This window comes from Coccomyxa subellipsoidea, assembly GCF_000258705.1.
Source record: "Coccomyxa subellipsoidea C-169, whole genome shotgun sequence".
NCBI lineage: Eukaryota > Viridiplantae > Chlorophyta > Trebouxiophyceae > Coccomyxaceae > Coccomyxa > Coccomyxa subellipsoidea.
The window spans coordinates 710,747-728,251 of NW_005178021.1; the positions used below are offsets into that span (position 1 = coordinate 710,747).

General features: G+C 50.6%; 2 protein-coding genes across 2 annotated transcripts; one reads left to right on the forward strand and one right to left on the reverse strand.

Annotated features, from left to right (window-relative positions):
- Positions 1–1,450: 1,450 nt before the first annotated feature.
- Positions 1,451–2,377, forward strand: COCSUDRAFT_60057 (hypothetical protein; the record flags this gene model as incomplete). The annotated part of the gene is made up of 3 exons (XM_005643239.1): positions 1,451–1,492; positions 1,779–1,881; positions 2,256–2,377. 3 exons carry the CDS (start codon positions 1,451–1,453, stop codon positions 2,375–2,377), a joined length of 267 nt encoding a protein of 88 aa, XP_005643296.1.
- A 5,560-nt stretch (positions 2,378–7,937) lies between these two features.
- Positions 7,938–17,028, reverse strand: COCSUDRAFT_68186 (Six-hairpin glycosidase; the record flags this gene model as incomplete). Its single annotated transcript, XM_005643240.1, has 18 exons — positions 16,682–17,028; positions 16,410–16,554; positions 16,199–16,287; positions 15,867–16,022; positions 15,444–15,545; positions 15,166–15,245; positions 14,812–14,935; positions 14,322–14,432; positions 10,928–11,152; positions 10,559–10,747; positions 10,295–10,400; positions 9,905–10,108; positions 9,561–9,695; positions 9,291–9,427; positions 8,968–9,093; positions 8,728–8,820; positions 8,540–8,631; positions 7,938–8,172 (listed from the first exon to the last, which is right to left on the reverse strand). Exons 1-18 carry the CDS (start codon positions 16,871–16,873, stop codon positions 7,938–7,940), a joined length of 2,541 nt encoding a protein of 846 aa, XP_005643297.1. The 5' UTR covers positions 16,874–17,028.
- Between the last annotated feature and the right edge of the window lie 477 nt (positions 17,029–17,505).

Genomic DNA, 17,505 nt, shown 5'->3' on the forward strand with positions numbered 1-17,505 from the left:
GAATGCGCAGGTAGATGAACGCCTTGTGCAGGGCTTCAGCATGTCAATTGCCGGCGAGGCCTTGGAAGGAGGAGGCCTTGGGCCATGCAGGTGTCCAATTGCGGCCAGGGACTTGCAGCAGGAAGGTTGCTGGATCTATGCTGATGTCTTCAGAATCCTGTGAGGCAGCCAGGCACAGCAGAGTAATGCTGCACTGAGCACAATGCACAGTCTTCCGCAGTTATTGGGAGGCTGGAAATTCGCACAGGAGTGTTTCATGTACATCACTGACCAAGGGTGCCAGTTTGCAAGACGACAGAAAGGAGACTGATCGCTGTTGGAAACCACACCTCTGTCGAAGCCAGGAACTCTATCTTTGTGTCTGGTTTGACAGTTCAGGTGGAACTTCCATCAAGCTTAAGCTTGTACTTTCGAATTCGAACGCTGGAATTTTTGCCTTGCTTGGCAAACAGTCCAGGATGATCGCCTGCCACTTACGTCCACGCAAATAAAGTCACAATGGTAGTTCGAAACCATCCTCACTATTGTCGCTTGCAGCTTGCGTATCCCTGTGTCTGACGCTGACGATGACGGGATACTCCCCAGCGATCAGAATACCCGTGAAAAGCTGGTATCAGATGTCCTAAAATGTACAGATGAGCCCAAGTCATCTGAAGCACACCTCATAATCAAGCGCAAAATGGACAATGAGAAACACTTCGGCTTCGCAATTCCGCAATTGCATGGATCCATGCAACTTAGGGGTCGAGATGAAATATTCAGCAGCCGTCCATGGAAGCCTTCACAGAGCGTTCATTTCAGAAAATATCTGATGTAGATCCGATACTCGTTCGGAGTTCGAGAGATTTGCACCTCGCTTTCTGTATTATCGTATCAGGAGCACGGAATGCAGACCAGACAGGAGCGTTCCATCAAACTTCCGGTGCGTTAAAGGACACTTTTCTGTATGTGCCAAAGATGAACCTATTCTTGTGTATTGACCTGGGCGATCCTTCCTGTCTTCTTAAGGGTGCGGGCTTGTGGCAGGCAACCAAGAATGCTCTGCCAGTGGGGCACTTGCGCACTTTGTGCCAGAAGCACCCATTCGAGCCGAAGATGGGACCACAAAACAGCACAGCCTGCGAATTGGTGACCACTTTTGACCATCATAGCTGATGAAAGCTGTTTTGTCAAACAGTCAAATTGAATGCTCACCAGTGACGCAAAAAAAACACAGATCACTTTGCCAGCAGGAGCTAAAGTTGGTTGTGCTTTAACAGTGCTGTTGCACTGTGTGCGACTTTGAGGCAAGCATCTGCACGAAATGGGGACAGGTTTGTGCCCGCTGATGCTTCTCTAGCAGTATCTATATCCTCAATATGCTCCAGAACGGCAAGTGCGTTGCACGGATATTTTTTCAACGCTGATTCTGCAGCCCGATGCACAGGGGTGTCTGAATTGGACCACTGTAATGCCCACCCACACTGGAGGGAACATTACGCAACGGAGCACGGTGAGCCTCTTTGAACTACTTGCAATATTTTGCTGCCCCCGGTGGCTTTTACTATGCTTGCCTTTCCGAACTTGCCAGCTGGAAGTGCCAAGCCCACACCAGCAACCCTCTCTCTTTGCGGTTTACTTGAAATTAGGTCTCCTTGCTGTGTACGGAAAATGACTTAAATGCAGGGTTTACTAATTCCTGTATTGCACTCGGCATTCATCTCTGATGTTTCCGGAATGCACATCATGCTCGTGGCACATCTCTGGACTGGTGTAAGGAGTGTTTGACATTGCTGCAGAGCCCGCAAAGCCTGCGACTGAGGCTGCAGGCACATTGCAAGGACGGCCAGAGCGCGCCAATGCCGGCTGCCCACTTCCCGGCAATTAATAGGCCCCAAGCAGGTGAGCTGCGCACTTTTCACCTGTTGTCAAAGGGGCTCGACAGTATTATTCACTCTGCTATCATCCAACAGAAGCTGGGATCGATGCATGTGATCCATGTGTCATCACACAATGTCTGAGGCCCATGATCTGTGACTGTCCCTGCTAAATCCCACCAGACCTGCCTTGTGAAATCCAGGCCAAAACCACAGCATTTTGGACGGCTGCTCAATGCAGGGCTGAATAATATTTGATGGCATGTCCTAAATAGCCAAGCACATGCACCCTTAACAGATCTGAAAATCATCATTGTTGCTTCAAGGTGCAACACTAGGATGTCTGCTGCTGTCAGAGAAGGGCCCCAACGTTTGAAAACTGTTGCATGGATGTTGCAGGCACGCCACAACAGCCAGCTGGAGCTGCCCTTGAGCCCAGGGCTGCGCCAGGAGGGAAGGAGCCGGCCGCCTTGGGCGGCACTAAGGACGGCGCTAGGCAGAAGCCGGCGCCCACTCAGTAGCCACCCAAGCCCTCCCAGTAAGCCCCGAGATTTGTGATATCAATTTGCCTTGCATGCACTGGTCTTTGCAAGCTGCATGCATGCTGCAGTGTGTCACAAGTCCAAGTCGGATTAATTAATAAGATTGGACACCTGCTATGCATCATCGCTTACCATACTAGAAGCTGATGCGCGCACTGCGGCGCAGGTTGGCTACACCATCGGTCACCCAAGGGGCCTCAAAAAAATTTGCCTCGAAGATCAGCCTCAACCCTTGAGGAGCGGGAAGAAATTGTTGTTTGCCAATCCACCTCTGGAGAAAATGAGCGCCCGGAAAATCTATTGCAAGACTGCAACAAGGCAGGTAAGGATACATTGGCCAAAGTTGTGCACATAGACAAGGTGTTCTTATGAAGATCCGGGACGAGTGCTGAAAAATACTAGAGGGCCATGATGGAGAAACCTTACAGTCAATGCCAGAAGGCATCAAGCCTCTCGTAGGTGACACATGACATGTCCTCTCTTGCCTTACGCACCTTTGGTCACACTGGGATTTGAAGGAAATGGTATGACAGGCGCGACAAGCAGCAATGATGGACGTGTCAGCCCTGTATTAAGCACACGAGCTGGGTCTCCTCTTGCCCACGCTGATGCTCCCAAGAAGAAACCTGAGGTGGGCAAAATGATGACTTTTTAGGACCAAGCTTTGCAAGGAGGCTGAATCCTTTGTCTGGCACCTGACCTAGGTTACTATTATTGTCATCTTGAATGTGCGGTTTCGTGTGCTACTCTCCGCTTGCTCACTTGATGCCTTTTCAAACTTGTAGGATCCCGTGCGTGGGCGAGAGGTTGACCATTCTGTGGTGGTCCCCGAGGACGAGCCTGCCCATGGGCCACTACGCGCATGTAAGTTGCTTGCACAACGCTTTAGTGTTGAACTTTGGTTGACTGGAGTGTTGTGTGCGAAGGACAAGACTTGCAGTTGAGACTAAATGTGAGTACTTTCCGTTGTCCCTGCAGGGTCTTGAATTCTCTGGTAGAATCCTCCTAGGACACCGAAAGTAATATTGCCAGCTGCCACGGCATATGGCATAATTTTGGGCTTGAACAAGCATTTTAAGGGCCGGACGATTAATCAAGACAACATACTCAATGGCGCGCAATTGGCGACGCCCACAACAGGTGCACTCCATTTGCTCTTATATTGAGTCCCTTGTTCTTTCAATCACCCATTATTCATCAAGACCAATGCATTTGAAAGGTTTGTAAGCATGAGTAATCTACTCGTGTCAAAAATAGGATATCTCGCCTCCCGGTCTCTTGACTCTGCTTCCAATTGAATCCCTTCCAAATTGTGGGGTTCCATGCATCTGCAAGATCCGTCACCTTACAAATATTGGTACTTCTGTCTACATAGGGGTCAGCTTCAACCAGCAAGGTGGTTAGCGCACTGCAGCCAATAGAGACACAGTGACTGGACATCTGAATTCCCACCAGAGGCACTAGAAGCTCTCACGTGCCTCAAGGACCTGCACCGGCGGAGCCGTTGGCGGCGGGCCTAGCACTTGTGGCACGCACATCGCCTGCCAATCAAAGCTCTGCAACAATGGCCTTGCCAGGCGCAGGGGAACGACCAGGCACTTTTGGCTGGCCATGGCCAAGCATACGTAAGCCCCCACTGTCATCCAAAGACATGCATGCATACTTTAGAACATTAAAAGGCTCAAGGTGCATAAGGACAATACTTCTCTGAAATATTTATCTGGGAACTCCTGTTGTTCCATGCAGATTTCACAAAACCTGAAGGCCTATACACCTTAGACACGTTTCTAGGGACGTGCCAATTGGTGTACACCTCCTGTCAAGCAATCTACATGTACTTTGGTGCCGCGTCCGGCTATGGCAAACAATTTAATGAAACGGACGGTGTGGTGTGCCGATGGATCCCCATATCAAAGGTGAAGTTCTTTGCATTGGTCCATGTGGGGGTGGTGCACGACCTCGTGGCCGCCTTTTACTAGAGAACCCATTTGGGGTCTTACCTTTGACCGTGCGCATCTGCTGCCTTGACTGATATTTGTCCATCATTGATGACAGGATGTTGCATAAGATGCATTAGTAAAATGCATGCAATTTAGAGCTCCAGAGAGAATGACTGGTTGCCATGTATTGCAGAGTGTAAATTTGTGGTTAAGGCCTTCTCTACAGCAATCTTGAAGCCAATGGAAGGGTTTCTAGCACTAAAGATCAACAAAATTGTGAACGGGATTGTTCAAGTGAGTGGGTGAAGAATGTGAATAACAATTTTCTGGACATATATTGGTTTCAATGCTTGGCCTCTTGACTGTTGGAACAATTCTGATTTTGGATTAGAACTTGGGCTGCTCTTCTTATGCAGGCCTTGACAGTTGCTGCCTTCCTAGCATTCGCTTTTGGTGGCTACACAACTTGGGGAAAGGCAATTTTTTATGTGCTTGGCAGCATTGCATGTATCAATGCTGCTATGGGCAAGAACGGGGCTTACTAGCAATTTTCATCAAAAGCCCCTTGGCGCGGAACTCACTGAGCAGCTTCTGCCTTGCCGCCTCCTGCTTTTGGCGTTCCTCTCTGAGCGCCAAGGGGCTTTTGATGACATCTGCCAGTAAGCCCCCGGGCCCGTTCTTGCCCATAGCAGCATAGATTAACGCAAAGCTGCCTAGCACATAAAACAGCGCCTTTCCCCATGTCGTGTAGCCACCAAAAGCGAATGCCAGCAAGGCCGCAGCTGTCAAAGCCTGCAAAATAAAATCAGCCCAAATTCAAATCCAAGATTAAAATTGTCCCAACGTTGTTAACAGTCAAGAGGCCCAGCCTTGAAACCGATCTTTGTGTAGAAAATTGTTTTTTACACTTTTTACCCACTCACCTGAACAATCCCATTCACAATTCCGTTGATCCTTAGTGCTAGGAACCCTTTCCATTGACCTCAAGATCGATGTAGAGAAGGCCGCTACCACAAAGTTACACTCTGCAATACAAGGCAAGCAGTCATTGAGCTCTAGATGCATACATTTTACTAATGCATCATGCAACATTCTGTCACCAGTGAAGGACAAATATCAGTCAAGGTAGCGGATGCGCACCGTCATAGGTGAGACCCCGATGGGTTCCCCAGTAAAGGGGGGCCACGAAGCCGTGCACCAACCCCACATGCAGTGCCCAGCAGCCCAGCGCACCCGAAGGAGGCAGCAGCTTGGATGTGCCGTCCTTCCCCGGCAGACACACTACTACCGCACCCTCGGTGCGTGGCCTTGTGGGTGTCTTCAAATGTCTTCTTCCGATTGCAGTCCCATACAAACCAGCTGCAAACAGATTATTGCCTTCCTTGCACTCGGACCATGCACGCCATGCGTGAAGTATTAAACATGGCTGAATTCCAAGACTAACAACTTGAGGCTGGAAACATAGTACAATGTTGCTCGCAGGAGAAGCTCTATCCTAGGCTTATGAGACCCTGTTGTCCCGACAGGAAGCACAGGATCCCACCATGAAACGACGGATCGTCCCAGAGGCTGTCTCGGCGCCAGAGCGGCTCACATGCCAGTCTGTAAATGATTTGCGCCCGCTGCAGATTCAAGGGACTCGCTCAGAGGGCGGAGCGGTGCCGGCAGGCAGCAAATGTGCAGGCTTAGAGCGGAGGGAGGATGGAAACAGTGAAGGGGACAGCGGGGAAGAGAAGGAGGCTTCACCTGTACTGCAGAGAGATCTAAGGCAGTTTATCAACATTGCTGTTGATGCGCTGTGCATGCATGCAACGGCAGAGTGCATGCAGGAACTGCTGTTGTGCGCTTTGCTTCGCACTGTGTGCAGGAAATGACAACATGACTGCTCAACCCTTGCATGAATGCTGGCTGATCAAGAGCCGGAGGCATGGGTCGGAGCACTACATCGCAGTGACAGTAGCTCGAGACCGTATTTAATTTCGAGACGAAGGTTGGCATGTCTTATCAGCATGCAAACCGTCAGACCCCACATTCTCACTTTCCACATGTATTGCTCAGTTTTCTCTGATGGTGCCCCAGGAGACAGCCTTGAAGAGCGATTAGATGCTCTTGAGTGCTTCTATGATGAGGAACACTTTTGGCTTGAAAGCCATATGGACACCCTGGCGGCCAAAGTTGAGCCATTCGGCCTGGTGATGATCTGGCGCCTTTCAAACTTAGTGTGTTACTGCAGTTGATTCCCTGTGCACATTTGTTTGGGTGTTTGAGCACTGATGGTTCTCCTGTGGTTCTCCTGTGTACAGTCCCGGATGCATTGAGCATAAATGCTATCTTTGATACACCTGACATGTCGGACTATCTTCAAATTTGTCTTTAAAAAGATCTGCTGCGGGCGTGGAGGGTATCTTTGCTTGCCTATGAGATCTTTCAGCTGAAGGGCAAGATTAAGGAGAAACAGAAAGGTATGTCACTCTGGCGGCCTAAGTATGGTCACAAGAAACATTGAATCCTCACTTGGTTTCGCTATCAAATACCTTTCTTCCAGGACTTGCCAATGCTTCTCATGGGAAGTTGCTCTGCCGTCACTGACTGAATCCTGGTGCAGGCCGCTGTGGGGCTGCACAGCAAAGATAGTGTGGTGGCCGTGGTCAGGTTTTGATCATTCTGCGTCGGGACACTCTGTTGTTCCCCCACCAGCTGGAGTAGATGACCTCAAGACTGCCATAGCACACCTAGGAGGTCCCAAGTTTCCGGACTACGAGCTGTTCCCATCCCTACATGATGACTAGGCCGAGGGATGTCCAGGGGAGTACAGTGCTTTTCAGGTTAATAGAAAGATCCTTCAAAGGGTCATGGTCTGTAAGCTGCAGAGAGGCAAAACAAAACTACAGAAGCATAAGATGATGGCATCGCGAGTGCAGGAATAAGATTCGGGCAAATGGTACAGCATGGTTGAGAAGTATCTTCTCATTGCGCCAATCCCTTGCTCAGGTGCACTCTTGTAGGCTATGTTGTTCTTAATGGGGGTTCCCACTACAGTTATTGCCCAGAACTATTGCTCAGCGGTCCGTCAGCAGTTGACAATGCTTTTGGAAGACATATAAATGGGTGGAGACGGCTTTGCAAGTGCGTATGCATGGGCCTCAATTCAGCCTAAATACATACGCAACACAAGTAGCTACAGCCTGCAGCCTCATGATTTAATATCCAGCACACCGGACCCGGCCGCTTTCTTGTTCCAAAATTTTCTTGTACTTCCAATTTTAGACTTGTAATTTGCAAGACATTGAAGAGCTGGGTAGGCAGCATGCATCTGCACCACCACAATGCATGAACTTCCAATCTTGGTCTTTCTTCCAAAATGTTAATACAGGATGCCCAAGGCCATTCATCCCCTATAAAACACATACAACGTACAGGCCCTTTGACTCGTACATCAGTCTAAGCTCAAGTGCATTGTACAGGTAGCCCCATCCTGCGATGACTGTCACCCAGCTGAGTCTGCGTTTTGAATTGAGGAAATATCATTTACTACCGGTCGGTGCCTTGGACAGATGTGTCAAAGCTCCTGCCGTTATCACCAGTGCATCAGGTGCTCCTCAGCCCCCCACAGGCAACACAGCTGACACATTGAGGACAGTGCGGTGGCCGGCAGCGATAGAGTTGAGTCCGCAGGCGGCCACGAGGGCGTTTGGCGGTGCAGGCGCGCCCGGGAAGGCGTAGCCAAAATCCAGGCCGCATTCGTTGTAAGGCCCCAGGCCGGTGTGGTAGTTCACAAGTGCTGACAGGGCCAAAATGAGGCCGCTGCTGTAGTCGATCGCGGGCTCTGTGTACCTATTTGATGCACACCACACCACACACTTACACCCCAGACACCACAGGACAGTGCATGCAAAATATTACGCCCAGCAAAACATGAAAATGCATGCCTGGGACAGTAGCAGTACCGCGGTAATTTTTTTATGTGGGCAAGTCTGCGTGTAGAAGAATTCAGGGCAGAACATGCCTGAAGGTTTGGTCCCTGGAGTCCTGATAGGCTGTCCCTTTGATGTCCATGGGGCCACCCACCATCGCCCCATATGCTACAAACCTGCACCCAAGCGCTTTCCAGGGTCATTGGATGCCGGAAATGAGCAACAATCTGACAGGGATGTGACAGTGCCTTTCATGAAAAAAACACTTTTCAAAAGAACATACCCACCTGTTGGGCTGTGGTGAGGCAAGAAAGTCATTCCTGATCTGACCTTCTGTTGCGGTGCCTGGCTTGTAGTTGAGCCAGGAGTTCCAAGCATTCTGCAATAGAATGACATGTGTGATTTTAACGCTCCAACCTTGGAGGGGGGCAGTTTGGCAATGTGCACGTAACAGTCAATTGGAGAACATAGACACCTTCTGGAAGGGGCTCTTGGGAGAGTTCTTGCCAAAGCCAACCAGGTAGCTTTGCCCCGTGCTGCCCAATGCAAAGTCTATCTGCGACTTCCCCTGCACATGCACGCATTGGCCTCGGGATGCATGACAGCTGCTGGCATGTTCTCGCACCAAGGGCTGCAACGAAGTCCATTCAAATGCTTAAATCAAACCATACAATCCCTAAATCATTGCTGTTGCGAGATTATTGAGCCAGCTCACGTAGTTGAAGAGCTGGGCAGCGTATGCAGTCACATTCTTTGAAGGGGAGGGCTGGGCCATCAGCATTTCTGCATAAAACAATGTCATCGCAGCGGCGTTGCTTGCATAGCGCAGCGCTCCCCACCCCTGCATGCAACCCCGGGTAATCTGCCTTTCAACCAACTCCAAGGAGTCGCCTGATCCAGGTGCACAATAGCCTCGTGTCATGAGCTGCAGCTTACAAGAGCATTTTTGAGCGCCGCTGCAGTGTCACACCTAGCAATGTCTGGTTGCCATGGATACATGCAGCAATGATTTCATTTCAGGGGGCCGGTGCATGTCACCTTGTAAGGAAACGCGAGGCCGTTGGCTGTGTGAGGCACAGAGCGCAGAGGCGGGATGTACCAGTTGCAGAACTTTTGGATGGCCTCCGAATACAGCAACTCATTGGGCATGATCTCTGCCATCAGAAGGGCCACACCTGAGCACACACACAAGTCAATCAGCGTGCATGAGCTCCATGTTTTGCAGTGAGATACAGCAGGCAGAGATTGTCTCCGGTCATGAGAGTAAGCTTCAGGTGCTACACGCGGATGCATCATGCAGAGCATTACCAGGGCTCTTTGTGTCCCAGGAGAAGGTCCCATAGCCACAGCACTCGGAGTTGCCGTCGGTCTGGGACTCATTGAACAGAGCCATGGCCGCTGTCAGGAATGTGCCATCCTGTGTGGCCTTAAACAGCCAGACAGCTGCCCAGGCAAGCTCATCATGGAATCCAGTGGAAGGGTACAGCTTGGCATGTGTTTTCAGACCTGTAAAGTTGAGAGCTTACTGACAATGGCTCATGCATGAACTTGTACATGCATGCATCAGGGACTTGACTGGCGCAATACATTTCAACAAGGCAGAATTTGCATGCATGGCATAAGCTCAAAATGATAGAGCAAGAAGATCTCACCAGGGTCCTTGGACGTCATGAAGGAGCCAGGATACAGAGATGCCAGGTCAAACAGCTGAGAGGCATGCTGCACCAGGTTGGCTGCATACATAGGGTCTGTGGCATTGAATGCGAGCGATGCAGCTGCGAGCGCTGCTGCTGCTTCTGCACTGACCTCACTGGCCGGCGCTGTTGGTCCTGTGTAGCTGACTGGCCTGACAGAGCCTGTGCAGACAAATCATCTCTGCTCCCATGACAAGCTCAGTATTGCAGTAATAGATTCATGCATTCGGAGCTGTTTGGAGGGCACAGCATGACACCAGTGCACATGAAGATAGCTCTTGAAAGCATTGCCAATGGCCTTGGGCAAAGGCATGCGTTAACAGCATAGCAGGAGATGGCACCACCCACCTACATAGCGCTCATAGAGCTCTGGAGGCCCATAATACTTGAAGTCTGCCTTACTATCGCCCATGAGCGCAACAAATGTGTTGGCAGACGCATTGTGGCAGTTCAGCTGCAGGCCACACAAAAATTACATCAGAGTAGCAAAGATGTTTCACCTCGTGCTCGTCACTGTCCTGCACATTGGTGCAGCAACATCTTGCATGCATGCATGCATGCAGTTGAAGGGAACTTCCTTTTGAATTTCATGTGAGGAATGCATGTCCTCACCAGGTAGTCTGACCCCCATTTCAGAGCGCTGAGGGCCTCATCAAGCAATCCCACTCTGTACAGGGCAGTCCTGTGTCGCACAATGGTCCAGGCCAGCTGGGTCACAGGAAATGCTTCTGGCAGTCCCACTTTGAGGAAGCTGCCACCAGCCTCATAGTAGCCTCCGCTCAAGTCCTCTCCCATAGGGCCCTGCATGCACAGCATGTTGGACACTCTTGGATGTTTGCCTGCAGCACTTCTATTGTTCACATCCCATGCAAGTCCATGGCAGCTTGTGAGTCATCTGCCGGGGTATAATCAGTGTGAGGATGTACCAATACATGCAACGCTGCTCTCATCTCTTGCAGAGTGGGTACAGTCATTGCACACCTTGCATGCTAAGCAGGAGTCCGAACGCCAGGCAATGTGGTGGTCAGGGGCAGTGATGTTGCCAGAACGCTGAATGCGCAGGTAGATGAACGCCTTGTGCAGGGCTTCAGCAAAGTCAAATGTCGGCGAGGCCTTGGGAGGAAGCTTGGCCCATGCAGGTATCCAATTGCGGCCAGGGACTTGCAGCAGGAAGGTTGCTGGATCTATGCTGATGTCTTCAGAATCCTGTGAGGCAGCCAGGCACAGCAGAGCTGCTGCTACAAGTGCTGATGAGAAGGCATAAGGCAGGTTCCTGCAATAGAGCAAGTGACAGTATCGGTTAGCTTATTATACCGAACTGCATTGGAGGATCTTTGGTTAGATGAAGTCACAGGGTGCCAATCTCAACAAGAACAGATCAAGATGGACCGTAGTTGCAGTACACTTCAATGCCTGCAATGCCTCGGACTGTCTGAAATTCCCAAAAAGTAATACAGCAGACTCAATCACACTGTCTTGAAAATTATGTATATATACAGCAGTGGTGAGCAGTGAGTGGTCCTGATGGTTTCGCATCCCGGCAGATGGTGGTTCTCACCGCTTTCGGCTGCTGCACGTCTTAGAACACGCTGTCATGAGGATGAGTTCAAGTCACAATCGCTCCAAAGATGCATCACTTTATTAAGTCTGCGTGTCCAAGAAGCACACCGTTCTGTCTGGCAGAAGCAGTCACTTGGGAAGCAGACACAAAGATTCCGGACGTGCACGACGGCGCCTACAACAACAAATACCAGCTTCGCTACAAGGAACCAGATGATACCTCTTCGATCAAGCCCTGGCATTTTCAATTCTGTTGCCTTTGCAGATGCTTTGCCTGCGTGTCAGCTGTGGCAGCTAGGGTTGTCTGTGAATAAGCAACGTAATCGACACTCACCTCAGAGATCAATTGCTGCTCGGTCCTAAATGAAATCAATGTGACTCTGGTTGTTAACACGAAGATTCCAAAAGTGCGATGTGGGCTTGAGGCCGACATCGGTGAGCAAGACAGATCTGGATGGAATGCGCACATCACAGGCAAAGAGAAACATTCTGGCTCGAGTTCTCTACCTTCTGGCAGTATTATTAAGTCCTTTCCTGGTTTTAAGTGTCCATCCGAGGCACATCGCTTCCTTACATATCAGGCAAGGCTCTCCAGTCAAGAAGCAGACTCATTTGCAAGACGCACTTGCTGGCTCCAGCAGATCTTGAACACCCTGTCTGGAAGGCAGGTTCAGGACACACAATGCAACTGATCTGCAGCTGCCAGTCTTCCTGATATCATTGCCTCAGTCTTCTGACCGGCGAGAACGAATCATGCCAGCGCTGCTGAGGCATGCATCAGGTGTCACACAGGTCCAGGCCCTTGATGGCAGGAAGGTCAGTTCAATTGCTGCAGTACATGGACTTCTGATTACAGCTGCATGCACTGCAATTAAAGCAGAATGATGAAAATACTTTAATCTTGGCATGCATGGTGAACAGGGAGAGCTGCAGAAGTTCAGCATGACATTGCCGCAGTCTTGTGGCACCACAACGGAGGCGCAGCTGGCTGTTACCGCATCCCATCTGAAGGTTGCACATGTCCATGATTTTCTTATGCAGTCATTGTGTCATGCCCAGCATTGCTGTCAGATGCCAGCACTGCTACATGGGATCAGGGATGGCTTGGCATGCATGCTCAGAAATATGTCCACATGCACGCATGGAGTGCGCATGCCAGCAAATCTTGGACATGTCTGGCAGTTCACCGCCTGTGGTTGTCAGCTGTGCTGCAGGTCTGCCACAACCTGATGCATGCAGACTGAATTGATGCCAGCTGGTTTCCAGGCCATTCATGAGGCGTACAGAGCAAATGTGGACATGGCTCTCATTGTTGAGGATGACATGAAGGTGCTTCGGTGGCCTTCACATGGTCTGCTGTACACTGCGCCGCCCGACTGGGACATCCTGCTCCTCTACATGATGGGTGCTCAGGCAGACAGCATTTACAGGTTTGCATAGAGGACGCATGCGGGAAGAAAATTCCCACTCACGACCCGTGTAGTCTTTACTTGGTGGATCACCACACTCAGATGAAGGTGCTGTGCTTTGCAAATGCAGCATTGATCTGCGGCAGCATGCATTGCCCTGCTGGACATTGACTGGAAAATGCTGTGCTCCAGGTCGCCACCAAGCCTCTGGGTTGAATGGGGACCTTCAATTTTCTCAGCCGGTGCATACATCATTCACCGAAAAGCCATGCAGAGGATCCTCGACGCTTATTTGCCTGGTGCGTCCTTCAGACTCTGTTTGGGTGTCAATGCAAGCAGAATCTCTACTGAACAGTGTCATGCAGCTTCAAGAGGTATGTTGCAGGAGCCTCTCAATCAGAGCACTTCAGTGTTGTGGATCTGACAGCAGTCAGCACAAACTGGGAGCATCCATTGGCCTGCCAGTCTGAGCGGGTTGTCTTCTCACTGGTATGCTTCTCAGGATGCATTTCCTAGATTTACTTGCAAATTTCCCTTGAGGAGCTGTTCTGCCAAATGGCGCCACATTCGTTTGACGTACTTGTGGTGCAGGGGAAGACCTTTGTGTGCACAGACTTTACAATTGTGGAAATATCGGGTGAGAGCACTCTTGAGAAGAGTCACCGGCCCCAGCACGATGCCACAGCAAGGCTGGTTGAGCAGCTCATCGAGCAGCACGGGTACACACTGTACTCCTGAATTACCCAACAGGAGGGCAAGATACTGTGAGGCCAGCAGTGTGCTCTCACACTGTGCTCGAGGGGGTGTGCCAAGCATCTGCCTCTGCTGTGTACCACTGATGCCGGTGTCCTGAACGTTGTAAACATCAGAAAGAGCTAGCTGGTTCTGCAAAGACCCTTGGCAACTCACACGTACAGTCAAATTTTGTCGGCCGTGAATGGACACTCTTGGTCTTGTTAAGTACTTAAGTACTTAAGTCTTGTTGTACAAGATGGCCCACAGCAACGAATGAACCTGACTCAGTATCTGAACAGGACATGCTGCAGTCCTATAGTTTCTCATGCTGATCACATCTGGACCGTCCCTGGTGGTCCCCTTTGCTGAATCCCCTTTGTTGATTACTATGCATGCAACGGCTGACAAGCCCACAAGGTCCAAATTATCTTCTCAATTTCAAGTAGTTCCATAGCTATCTGATAGTACAAGCAGGAGGCGCCCCAGAATATACAGACGAAAAACCTAATACAAAGTTGTGATCTTGGGTACCAACATCAGCAAAGTCTGCCGCTCTCATCCTGTGGCCAGTGTACAGCTCCAGCAAATCATCATAATTGTTCAGATCCATCAGTAATCCAATGAATTTCACGCTCGGATCCTACTGAGGCATCCTACTGAAAGTATGCCACCCGGCCCTGCTGGTCGCTGTTTTCAGCGACAAAGCCGGGCCAGCCCTGCTCACGGATGTGATGCGGCAGAGCCAGCCATGCACGCGCCATTGCAGCTGCTGTCTCCTCCGTCTGCACATGTCATGTAGCTTGATCAGTGACACCAGACTCTCTGTGTGAAACCCTGAATGATACATCGGACATCAGACATAACTTATGATAAAGCTAAGCTAAGAATATTGCAAGACATGTAAGAAAAATTGCAAGACATACAAGGAGTGCGAGCGCCATGTAGGGAGAAAGGGCTACTCGCTGCTTATATGCAATGTGTGCAACATACAAGACATCATACTGCATGCATGGGCCGATGAACATCAAGTCCTGCAGAGGCTTGCAGCAAAGCCATGGTGATGCGGCTGGCAGAAGTAAAGCATGGCCTCATGCGCACAGGGACAGCGCCTGGGATGTTTTGCATGGCAGGAAAGAAAGGGCAAGGTGGGAAGATTATCACCAGAAGGGATCTGGCTGAGGAGTCATGCGCGTCGATCTTGGCATCCTTGCGCTGCCTCAGCCACACCTCCGCCCTGCTGAAGGGGTCCTGCTTGGACGGCTTGGATCCCATGTTCCCGCTGCGCCTGTACTCGCCCCTCATGCATCTCAGGTCAATCGAGGTGCATGCACGCATTCAATTTGACGTGCCCAAGCCTTGGACCCAAGAATCGTGTGGACTGAGCTTCCGCCCTGCTAAATGAGAATAGCCAAGGCACGATTGCCCCCTCTCTGAGAACATGGCCCGGCAACTCATTTAGGACAAATTTAACAGTAATCGGGAGAGATATTTGAGCATGCATTGGGTGGGAAGCACCTGCGAGCCATGATGGCGGTGTCTTCGCGGGGGCAGGCCTTCAAGACAAACTCCAGCAGCACCAGTTGCTTCCTGTTGACCTGCAAAACGCTTGCAAGTCAGATGCCTGACTCCCTATTTGCAGCGTTGTGCACTTCATGTTCTGCCATATCCCACATGCGGCCCTAACAAAGGTCACACCTCAGATTCCACATGCAGACACCTCAGATTCCACATGCAGCCCGAAAAAAGTTCACATCTCAACAGAGGAAGGGGGTGTCTGTGTGTGGTGCGCTTACAAAGCTGATGCAATCAACGGGGCACATGTCCACAGCCTCTTTGACAGCATCCTCATCATCGCCCCACTGCGTGTGCACTCGCGCCCGCCCATAGTGCTCCTCCTGTGCAGTGCAACAATTTCCAAGCATCAGTGCTCTGTCAGCCCTACAGAACACTGTATATAAAAGCACAATTGCTGTTCTTCCAATATATACTTGGTGTCCAGTGTAGCCCGTCGGGCGCCAGGGTGAAATGACCATCCGTCTGTCCAAACAAGCTGACACTGGCTTCTCCATGCAGTTGACATTCACGGTAAGTTTGGATCCAGAAATCAGGAAGCAGTGGGTGGACCATAAGAAGCCAGCAAGGCTTTTAATGCAACAAAACAATGAAAATTTTCCACACCAACTTTGCAGTGCAAAGTGCAGAGAGCCGATGCGCGCCATGCCAAAGGTGTTGGGTGCGCAGTAGGTGCAGTGGCGGCATCCCACGCAGGTGGTCTCATCCACAAACACAGCGCGGTGCTCGTGCTCCTGCCCCATCCACTTGCTCACGGGCCGCCCATCGTACGCATGGCCTTCCTTCCTGAACCGCTCAGCCTGCCGCACACCAGAAGTGCCCCATAGCATTACTGAATAAACTGCTACAGAGAATTGTACTACAGGGGCCCCACTGTGTGAGGGACATAGCTTGAGGGTGGTTCAAATTAGGACATTGTGCGGTGAGGAGTAAACTAGAATGGTGAGTGTAAGGGAGGGTGGGAGGGTGGACGCACGTCTTGGAGGTAGATGTCTCGGGCGTTGTCGTCCATGAGGGTGGAGTAGGCAATGTTCAAGATGACAGCCAGCTCATTAGCAGCATCACCTGCAAGGCATGCGACTCTGTCTTCGCCACCCCTAGCTGGAAACATATTCCATGGTCTGAGGTGTGCTGACAGAAAAGAGGAACAAGCTGCAGAATAGAGGTGTCATGCTGCTGGCACTCACCAATGAGATCTGGATGTACAAGGCGCTGCAGTGCACGATAAGAGGCCTTGACGTCCAATGGTGTTGCACCCAAGTCGAGATTCAGGAGCTGGAAGAAATCACTAGGGGCTGCCACGTCCAGATACTCCGCAAGGTCCTTTCTCACCTGGGACAGTTGGCACCAAAGCAGGAAGACATATTACCTACTTGGTGTTGTCATCTGCCAGTCAATCGGTACACATCAGGGCTAGAAGCAGGAGACTTTCGTAACCAGCACCGTCAAGAAGGAGTACCTCTCGGTAATACTCTCGCTCAATGTCGCTCAGCATGAGTGAAAGCTCCTCCGAGCTCTGGGCCAGAGTTACATGATTGCCAGACCTTGGCAATGGACGTCGATGGTTCTCGCGCAAAGCACTTCGGCACCTGAATTGCCACTCTAAGGGCGGTCGATGAGAGGAGCACCGCACGCTAAAACGTGATATCATTGCCTCGACAATGAAACCGCGTGACACACAATCTTCTGCTGGTACCAGAAAGTGAGGATTCCCAGCCAGCCAGCCCTTGCACGTTACAGGGAAACCTTCAGCAATGTTTTGCTTGACTGGAGGTGAAGGACAAAATGCGCTTTTTGGCTCTTTTGCTTTTTTTTCTGTAGATCTTTAGAGCGAGCTTGCCACGGTGTGCAAGTACGACACGGTGGCAACCTGCTGAAGTCAGCTGCAGAGCGTCTCGATGACATCCCATAAATACCGCAGGTGTGTTTAACGCCACGATTTCATTTTGACATTCGATCTTTGCGTTTTCTCGTGCGGGTGTATGTCGAGTACGTGGTCCGAGGTTGTGAGGCCGTGACAATAGATCACGGCCTTGGTGAATGCACAGTTTGGTCAATGACCGGTCCAGATCATTGAATGAATCCATTCCGTTGCAACTTATCATTGCCAGAATACTTTTCTTTCAAATTAGCGGCATCACAGGCGAGCGACTTGCTACGACTATCCGCCTAGCTATCATGTGGGATAAAGGGATCATAGAAGGAACGAGGTCCTGTTCGAGCCAACTCTCTGTATCTACTTCTACGGTGAACGTCAATTATAACATGCAGCGGCAGTAGAAA